The sequence below is a fragment of the Anopheles gambiae genome, chromosome 2 (genome assembly GCF_943734735.2).
Source record: "Anopheles gambiae chromosome 2, idAnoGambNW_F1_1, whole genome shotgun sequence".
NCBI lineage: Eukaryota > Metazoa > Arthropoda > Insecta > Diptera > Culicidae > Anopheles > Anopheles gambiae.
In genome coordinates, this window is record NC_064601.1 from 108,241,588 (window position 1) to 108,252,142 (window position 10,555).

A 10,555-nucleotide genomic window follows, 5' to 3' on the forward strand; every position below is an offset into this window, starting at 1 on the left:
TACCCAGTCCTATATACTGCTGCTTCTGCTGCCTCTTCTCATGTGCCTGCCGTAATGGCGGCATTCAGACGGCACCGGCCGGCAAAATAAACCAACGCGCAACACACAACACATACCGGGGATGATGGGAGAGAGTTCCCCATCTGAATAGGATGCTCTTGGGGGAAATTTACCATTACTCACTCGTTCTCTCTGATTATCTTGCCAAGGAAAGCAATGCTCTCCCATCGGCGTTTGGAGCATTTTTCCGATGAAAAGGGTTTTTCCTTTCTCACTGGAACAGCTGCGATGTGTTCGGTTGCTCACTGTTTTTCTTTCTCTCGGGGATTTTCCATCGGGGGTTTCCCGATTTTCGTGAGTGTTGTGGCTGTAACGGATGAATGAGAATGGCGAATGAATTATTGTAATATAAATATTTGCTTGTAACCAGGTTTTACGCTAAATCTTTTGTATTTGCTATGATTTATTACAATTAACAGATATAATACTGAAATTTATTTATTCATTCATTTTTGGTCATTTACAACGACCCATCTTAGCGATCAATCTCACCAAACACGACATCCAGCGTGCCGATAATGGCCACCACATCCGCCAGCATGTGATGTCGTCCAATCTTGTCCAGCGCCGCCAGATGGGCAAAGCCGGGCGCCTTAATCTTGCACCGATACGGCTGACTGGACCCGTCCGACACCAGATACACACCGAACTCACCCTTTGGCGCTTCCACCGCTGTGTACGTGGACCCGGGCGGTACCTGATACCCCTGCGTAAACAGCTTAAAGTGATGGATAAGCGCCTCCATCGATTGTTTCATCTCGGTGCGGGACGGTGGCGATATCTTCCCATCGTCCGTCTTAATCTCACCGGCCGGCATCCGATTGAGGCACTGGTCGATAATGCGCAGCGACTGGCGCATCTCCTCAATACGGCACAGATACCGATCGTAGCAGTCGCCCTTCGTACCGATCGGTACATCGAACTCCATCTGATCGTACGCATCGTACGGTTGCACCTTCCGCAGGTCCCACTTAATACCGGAGCCCCGCAGCATGACACCACTGAAGCCATAGTTCAGCGCATCCTCGGCCGTAACGACCCCAATGTTCACCGTCCGCTGCACCCAGATCCGGTTGGTCGTCAGCACATCTTCCACCTCGTCCAACCGTTCGCCGAACCGTACCGCAAAGTCGTAGATATCGTCCAGCAAACCGAGCGGAATGTCTTGCGCGACACCACCCGGCCGAACGTAGGCGGCGTGCATGCGCGCCCCCGACACGCGCTCGTAAAACTCCATCATTTTTTCCCGCTCCTCAAACAGCCAGAAGAAGGGGGTCAGCGCTCCCACGTCCAGTGCGTGCGTACCGATCGCCATGATGTGGTTGAGGATGCGTGTGATTTCCGCAAACAGCACACGGATGTACTTCGCCCTCGGCGGGATCTCAATGTTGAGCAGCTTTTCCACCGCGAGCGAGTAGCACTGCTCGTTGCACATCATCGAGACGTAGTCGAGCCGGTCGAAGTAGGGCAGAGCCTGCACGTACGTCTTGTACTCGATCAGCTTCTCGGTGCCGCGGTGCAGCAGCCCAATGTGCGGATCCGCACGCATCACCGTTTCACCGTCCAGCTCCAGCACCAGGCGCAGCACACCGTGGGCAGCCGGATGCTGCGGTCCGAAGTTGATCTTCAGATTGCGCACCTGCTTCTCGACCGGTGCAATCTTGCTGTTCCAGGGCGGAAGCTTCCAGCGTGCAGTTACGTGGTCCGGGTACATTACCGGGCCTTTGAATTGTTCGATGAACTGTTCGTCCGGAAACCATTTGCCCGCCGCACGGGCTGGCTGCTGATGCAATCGGTACGGAGCGGTGACATTTTGCAGCAGCCCACGACCGACTACGTAAACAGTCGTTGGTGTTCGCTTTGCTGCGGCGTTTAACACACAGAATGCCATCTTGGTGGTTTGTTTCGTTGCTTTATCATCCACTTTTCTGTTCTGAATGCTGGTTTTTAGTACGGTTCTTGGGATAGAATCTGCACAATGCACAAGCTGTGGGAATAGGATGCTTCGCAACCCATCCTCGACTACTATTTGACAGCTGTCACTGTGGCGAATGACAGATGTGAACGCACTAGATTTTGAAATATACGTTGACATGGATATCCTTTCAAGATTCTTCATATCATAATTTAATTTTCGGTTAGCCAAACATTTTCAATTCTTCACAGATTTTTAATTAATAATTTTATTCAAAATGAATAAAAAACACGACTTTTTCTTTATTCTTCACATCTTTACCCGTGGCATCGATCGTTCCACAGATGGTTTTGGGTAGGGAAAATGAACTCTGGCAACGGTATCTCGCAGGATTCTTGTACTCTCGCTCTCGATTTCTCACTCTCTCACTCTCCGTAGAACGAGTCACTCACATTCCTTTACATCGCGGTACATCCTGAGACGAAGGGACAGGATTCGCTTTCGCGTTCGTGTGCAGTTCCGTCGTGACCGTTCAGTCGTGCAGAAGTGTTTGGAAGAGCATCGTCATTGTTGGTTGGTATCGTACAAAGTGTATTAAGTGAAAGTGATCAAACAAAGTGTGAAATTAAGGGAGCAGATTCTTTACAGTGTAATGACCCAAGATATGAACAACTGGTGTGATGTGATTCATACAGTGAATGGGATCCTTCTCAACTGAAAATGAAGAAATGTATTTCAAACAATTCGTGTAGAATTCCGATGCACTCAGACCCGGTAGTGTAAGAATCGTCTAGATTCCACAAGTGCAAGCCTCGGTAAAAGTGCAACGTAGCTTGACAAAGTGCACATGACTGCCGCACACCAGGGGGAGGAGGGTTGTGTTGGTGTGCTGCATTTCCATATTTAAGACACTGTGTGCATTGGTTTTGTGCTTGATTCCATTTACATATTCAACTTATCCTCTTTTTTGCTCGACTCAAAGTCGGTGGATTTGCAGGGATAATATACTGACCCGATTGTCATTCCCCTATCCTATTTCCTCTTTTTTTTTAATCTGCCTTAGTTCCCCCTCCTTCACTCGACACACTTCAACAGTGAACCATCCCTTTCCGGAGATAGGGAGTACTTAGCCGTCCTCGCTGTTTCGCTGCCCTCCCCGGTGTTGCCTATGTTCAACCCTCGCTCGTAGCTACTAACACCGTGGAACCACGGTTTTTGTGTGCATCTTGGGCATTGCCTTTCTTGTTTCAAGTTGACAGCTTCAACCTTTACCATCCTAGCTTCTTGTTGTGACTGTTTCCAGCAGCCTCCAGTCCATCTTGTATTCCCCCTCAAAAAAGAGGGGCAAAAAGTAAAGCAAAACGGACCGCCTGACAGAATCAGAGCAGGCATCGTGTCGGTGTGTGTCGACGTGTGGCATATGACAGCTTCACACAGTCAGTCCGTGTGTGTGATTGTGTTTGCATGAGTGTGTGTGTGTGGTCGTGATCAGTGTGTCAAGTAAAATCGTGCCCAAGAGTTAACTAAGTGAAGGACGAAGCAGGAAGCGGCTGGGCAGCCGCTGGCAGCCGTAGAACAGCATCTCGCCAAGAACGGGCCAGCGAGGGTTGGCAGGTTTTGACATTCAGCTTGACGCAGTGCAAGACGGAAAGAAACGGTGAGTAAATTTACATTCCATCTCCTCCCCGCTATTCAACGGGGAAAAGAACTGATTCAGGATGGACAGATGACTAGGGTATATAGGATACTACTCCATCTAGCCCGGGCAGTGCGTTGTAAGCGGGGCAACGGAATACGCTTTTGTGCAGCGCGCGAGAGCATGTGTAGTAGTAGTACCGTTGCAGGGCTGTTCGTTTCTTTTCTCGGTATCGCCACTTCAAGCCCACTCCAGGCAGTACTGCTGAGGCGAGCAAAAGTTTTCCCCTATTCCATTGCATGGCCTACTGCGGCGTGGAAGGTGGAAGAAAAAGTCAAGCAACTCAAAGACAAGATGCACATATGCACATAAAAGGAATGGGTTTCGCTTTTCGTTCGCTCTGGCAACCGTAGGCATCGTTGTTTTTTGCTGCAATTTCAAACGAAGAGCCTTGCAGTGACAATGAAAGAGGGCTCACAGCCATCCGGTGTTGGGTGCTTTTCATGTAAAGGGTGTGCCGGTGTGTGTGTGTCTGGTTGTAATCATGCTCGCGAATGTAGACAGTTTTATCTGGCTGGCTGGTGTCCCGTGAGGTCGAGAAGAAAGAAATGCCTCTCCATATTCGTTGCGTCGTGTAGGAATAAAAAAGGTTTGCGAGCCACACTGATAGATACACTGGTAGATAGAAAGAAAACAAGCGTGGCCCCCTTGAAGCTCAACCCCACGATCAAGCAGCATCCGGCTGATGAACGCCGGCATCTTCGTGGTGCTTTCGATCATAACGGTGGGATGCACCGACGACTGTCGGCACAGAACCCGTTGTTTGTAATCATAATAATGGATATTATAGTGTGGGCATACGGGCCTTTGCGGCAGGGTAGGTGGAAGGAGGAGGTGCTGCTGATAGGACAGGGAAAACCTCCAGTTATCTGGCTTCATTTTGCCCTGCCTTTTGGACACAAAGCGCCGGCTCAGACGGGCTCAGACGGGATGGGCGCGCTTTCGAGAGGATTTTTCGTCAAGTTTGCTTCCCCTCCCCCTGTGTGTGTGTTTGTGCAGGGCGGCCACGAGCAAAGGAAGGGGAAAAAATACACCCAACTCTTAGCCGAAGTGGACGATAAGGACAAATCCTTTCACCAGACAGGCACCGATAGCGGCCGCTCGAGCACGTGCACATCCTTGGCGCGTGGAAAAATGACGGTGAATTAAAAGCAGCAGCAAACCCACCCAGGGGTGAACACTTGGGGTAGGTAAAATCACGCTCAGGCGAGAGGCTACGTGCATGGGTTACGTGCATTGCGGTGAAGCATCGCCGCTGCTTGCTTACGGAAGCGATTTTGTCTTGCAGGAGAATACTCCATTCTTTTCCCCATGAGGGAGCGATGCTATAATATGCTCTGGTGTATGTGAGTGCCTGTGATTTGGTGTGCATAGGTGTTGAGTCGAATGGCAAATGCAAACAAAACAGAGGCTAAGGAGGTGCATTCAGGCTGCAGTGGATGTGTTGCGCAATGTGTTCAATGTGTTAGAACGTTGCAGCAGGAAAGATGCATTTTGTTGAGAGTAGCCGGGAATTTGAATATTTAAGTTATTTTTATCGTATTCTATTGTTTGTTTATTCAAACTTTTTGGAGTTTTTTTTTGTAAATTAAACAATTAGTCTTCTTAGACTTTGGTAATATAAAAATAACCTTTCAGATTCCCATTATTACTAGTTCTGTGTCCCTTATAGGGAAACATACAAGACGAGATATTAAGATTTTACGCTTAAATGTTTCATAATGCGGATTTTATGTAACAGATTCGTTTTTAATTCAAACTGTACAGCGGAATAAATCAATCATCTCAGCATTATAGATTGAACGTCCAACTACAAAGGCCTAACGTCGTAAACCGATTTGAGGCCGATCGAAAACTTTTGACCATGATCCTTATTTTAGCCACAAAGCCGCTTCGTATTCTGTGCGAAGCAGATAAGAAGTAAAAGTGTGTGAGGGAAAGAGAGAGAGAGAGAGAACGAAAAATAAAAGTCCCGAACTAATATCTTGTACCGGTCACCAGTATCCTTTCCCCTTTTGACCATTGTTGGCCTTCAGTTGTACGAATCAAATGTAGTGGAAAGAGGAGCTGAAATAAAATAATAATAAAAAAAAAATCCACAAGAATAGTCGAAGCCAAATATACACCCGACATTGGAATTGAAAGAAAAGGTCACTGCCAGCGCGAGCCCGGTATCGACCGACCGGAAAAGATTAACCCTTCGCTTTCCGACGGCGCGTTGTAAGGGAAGACAGAAAGACGAGATTGAACTTCGAACTCTTTCTCACTCTATTTCTCCCTTTCTCTCTCCTTTTCTCTCTCTCTCTCCTTCTCTGTCTCGGAGGGAATGCAGATTTGGGAGGGTTAGTGTTTGAATCTTTTAGCCTTGGCTGAGCGTGCTATTGGCAACGAAAAAAAGGCTCGAAGATCGGAAAGGATTCAGATTTTGGTGTGTATAAGGTCTTGCCCGTTCAAAGCGAACATAGTGTAGGCTCGGTTGTGAAGGGATAGAGAAAAGATGCTCATAGCTTTTGGCATCGTTTGTTTTTTTTTTTACCGTGGCCACAGGGGGAAAGACACTGTCGTCCCTTGTAAATGTAAATAAAACCTGCAAGGTAGACCTAGCGGACCTAACAGACAGACAGGCCCACCCGGTACCGTATCTCAACGAACGTCAGACGTACGAATCGCTAATGGCGAAAAAAAAGACAAAAGCAAGCATCCCAGCTTACGCAATTGTTTACACACTCAAGTTCATTGTTGTCTGCATTTTCACTCTCTCTCTCTCGTTGTGTGCCAGTGTCTAAAGATTTCATCTTTTTATTCACAAACTCTACCTGGCCCCCCTCCTCTTGATCTGAAGAGGTTGTGGCAAATGATTATCCTCGTTTGACGGAGAGCCACCGCGCCCACGTCCCATAAGGGTTTACACCCGAAGTGAAAAGGATTGGCTTTTTTTTGTGTCGCCGTTGTTGGTAATGCTGGATGCTGGAAGAAAAGGTAGTACTAATACGGCCATGTTTTGTACCCACCGTGTGGTTTCTGCTTCGCTCAAAAGAACGTACCGATGACAATGTACTGGCATGTGTTTGTGTGTGTGTGTGTGTGTGTGTGTTTGCTCTCAGTTTCCACTTTCCTAATGGAACGCATACACCATGAAGCATCCGGCTTTATTAGCGACATTATGTTACAGCATGTGTTTCTTCCTCCCTGTTTTTTTTGTGTGTGTGATGTTGAATGGTTGTTGCTCGGTACAGCACCTTTCCACCCATCCACAATTCTTCTGTGCCGCTGTAATCCCTTTCCAAACATGTGTTGGAGACCTGTGCGATGTAACGATGCTTTTTTTTGTTGTTTTGGATGTTTCGCTCCCTCTCTTTCGTAAGTCAGTGTTATCGTGAAAATCAATGGAGACGCCTGGTAGCTTGTGAGCTGGTGGGACAGAAAGCAGCATGAATGGGTCGGGATGGCTCGCAGCGAATTGTTAGCACCTTAACCGAGGATTATGTACTCACGTATCGTTCCAAAAACTCGCTATCCGTCCGGATGGTAAGCTTCTTTCGACTAGCGTAAAATGTCAATACCACGGGCTAATATGGCCCATCTTGGTGACTGTCCTTTTTTCGTGGAAAGGCAAAACACTACTGTGCAAGCGAACGGGCCACCTGCTGGTAGAAATTAGCTCCAAGCGCTTAGGATCGGAGAATGTTGCTGTACGCTGAACACAAAGGTACAATCGTCGTTTCGTCGATGCTAACAATTATGGCAGTGCCCGGTAGCAGTGCATAGCGGGCCTGGTTGTACTTCGGGGTTCAGGGTGCTGTTTAATTACGAAAGCCATTTCAAAGGGGGCAGAATGTTGGGAACCAATCAGGAAGCCAGCCAGCCAACCAGAGTGTCTCCGTGTTCCCGGTGAAGATGCCCATCAAATATAGACACAAACGAGGTTTGTGTTTGCGTACTTGTCTCGATGTGGAGCACTTAACGATTACGGGCAAGACGTTTGCGTCCGTCCTTAACAGGTCGGGATACTACAGTCACTTTGCTTTGGGGTTTGCCAAAGTCTGTTGTTTGACGAGGAGTTTTTTTGTAATTTTTTATTTGGAATGAAGTGTTGTCCAAGCGGGACAGGACGACAGGCTTAACTGTTTCATCACCGCTCTGCAAATGGAGTGATAGTAATCTACCGTGATGAGCTCGAACGGAATGGCGATAAAACTCACCGATAGGTTCTAGTGCTTAGCTCTTCGTTTGTCCATGCAAGTACAAATGACTTTGCTTGTGTAGAAAACTTTAATGTTTCGCAGGTTCCCGGGATAGGGGTTTTGGCTTCGCTCCATCCAAACACTTTAAACGGCTGTAAATCAATTCGTTTAGTGACGGATTAATTGATCTCAATTTTGAGCATGATTTTGATTGATTGGAATGAGTCGTCTGATGAATATAAACACAGCAAATGGTGCGAAGATTGAAAGAGCTCGGCTACAAAACGGGAATTAAAATTAGTTAGATCGTTAAATATTTAATGATTTACTTGATTGTGAAGCAATTCAATGTTTGGATTTAAATTCCGAGATTTTCCTAGCTTACCCTGCCATCGAGTCATCGTGTCACTTTGTTACGGTTGTTAAATTTTGAATTTTAAACAGCCAATAAAAAAACATCATTATCAACGAACCAATTGGCTGGACCACTCAGGCCAATCCCCTGCGCCCACGAGTGCTGTGCTGCAATCCGAGCGGTTTCAATTCTAACCATTTGATCTTAAAGTACGCTTAAGTATCGCTTAAGGCCGGATAATAAACGTACAAAGCAGAATCAAAGCGGAATGATACCTTCGCCCCCCAAGAGCCATGCTTCATTAATTAGACAAAACGCGAGCAACCTCTGCCTATCGGTACGGGCGCGGTGCTATGGTGTGGAGAACTTTCCACCACCATGTACGTCTGGACCGGCGTGTTTTCTGTGCTGCTGCTCGTTTGATGGCAGCAACAAACAACGGCAACCGCCCAGCAACTACCATCATGAAAGGTGCTTTTCTTGCGTTGCCTCTTATCTCGCGAGCTCGCGATGGGAAAAAACAACGTGCCTGGTGGCCATCCTGATGGCCATCTGCAGCGCGAAAGCTTGGACGGAGGCGCGCGTTTTGAAGCATGAAGCATTCCGGGCATAATGAATGGGTTGTTCTTTGATCGCATGGATGGATGGGTCGGGCATAGAGCGGCCCTAAACACGAAAACAGGAAGCGCCAGTGGCGGAAGCAAAAATAAAAAAAAAAATGTTGCCAAGGTTCGCTGATTTGCAACTGATACGCAGATGCTGCGCGCAGGGTCATGAATAGTATCAGATTGATAATGGTAGGGATAAAAAATCGGCAAAATAATAAACAATTTGTGAAGGTTCTCGCGCAACGCAACTACGGGGTACATGATCAAAAAACATGAACAGAAAATAACAAGGGTAGCATTTTTGTGTTGTGCTATGATGATCTTTCAATGCCTGAAGACTGATTATGCGCATCTACCAGCTCAATGAAGGCCATCTCCCATCAAACCTTTCTGTGTCCGTTCGTGGTTTGTTTCTTGAGCCGGTCAGCTATTGCCTCATTCTCGGGCACTAACCGTCTATCTAGCATGCGGGTTCGAGTGTTGGCATGGCTGCAGAAGCATGCATTATCTGGCAGGCTTAAACTTAAACGAGCAGTGCAAATCATTCACAATGCTGCTTCGGCATGGATTCGAACGAAAACGAGAGAGAAAGAGAAGCAATTTGTAGTCCTGCAATCTGACGCGTCTGGGTCTACTTGCCGGTCAAATGCGGGGAGTACCAGACACAATCGACTCCGGTTGATCCAGCAATCAGACAGACCTCGGATCAGACGGTAGGTCTCGATAGGTGAAAAGTGTGTGCTGTGCGAGGGAAAATTGTGGGATGATTGGAAAATTTACATTTAAATGAAAACAACATCCGGATTATTTCCCATCCGTTGGGTTGGGTGGAAGCGTTTTTGTGTTCGAACAGTCGTTTCGCTGATCGTCTTCTGGAATCAATCCAGCTGAGAAGGATTGATTGCGGCACGTCGTGTGCGAGTGTTTTTTTTATGTTCCTGTTCCTGTTTCGTACTCTCCATGCTTGCAGTGGTTGTTGATTTCCGGTCCACTTGCTCGGGCTGCTGCTGCTGCGCTAGTTTTTGCTCGGACACTCGAACACTCGGACGGTGCATAATGTCATCGAGACAGGACGCAGATGTACGATGATTTTTACCTGCTCTACGATGCACTTCGCTGTCAATTTATGGTCCCCTCCCACCTGGTTATCTGGCTGGCAAGCAGCTAACGGATGCTGTTTTAATTGTCGTCCTGTGGGGATTAACCCCGGTCGGTCAGATGCTGCACGGTGACTTTTGCTCGATGGCTATGAATTATTCATTCGTTTTGCAGCTGCCATCTGGGGGTGCAGAAGGGTGGCAAAGCGGCTGTGTGGGAGTGTAGACAGTCTTTTCCGGAGTACAAAAAGGGAACATGAGGAGTGGGGAAATTAATGAACAACCAAAATAGTACGAAAAACTGTGTAGCTTCACTGGTGCATGAATTAAGCTGAATTGTGTGAGGGAATTTGGTTAATAAATTAACTTGTTTGAGTATACCTTAAAGCTTGCGGAACAATGTCGTTGTCTGAATGAACTCTTTGACCCTTTGCTGTTTGTACAATGTTAGTTTTATTTTTTATAATTCCACAATTGGAAGAAACATATTGACTGTGAATTTCAAAATCCTTAAAACAAAACTCCTAATACTTCAAATCGGAGTAGTAAACCTTACACGTTGAGCTAAATGACTAATTTCAAGCAAGAGACTCCCGCTCAGTACGTGGCAAGTTACTTAAATCACCTGTTATAAACATGA

The 10,555-nt window shown here is 47.0% G+C and overlaps 1 protein-coding gene across 1 annotated transcript; it reads right to left on the bottom strand.

Moving 5' to 3' along the window:
• Positions 1–42: 42 nt before the first annotated feature.
• LOC1270187 (NADH-ubiquinone oxidoreductase 49 kDa subunit) lies at positions 43–2,092 on the bottom strand. Its single transcript, XM_308864.4, has one exon. The coding sequence runs from the start codon at positions 1,949–1,951 to the stop codon at positions 536–538; it is 1,416 nt and encodes a 471-aa protein (XP_308864.4). The 5' UTR covers positions 1,952–2,092; the 3' UTR covers positions 43–535.
• Between the last annotated feature and the right edge of the window lie 8,463 nt (positions 2,093–10,555).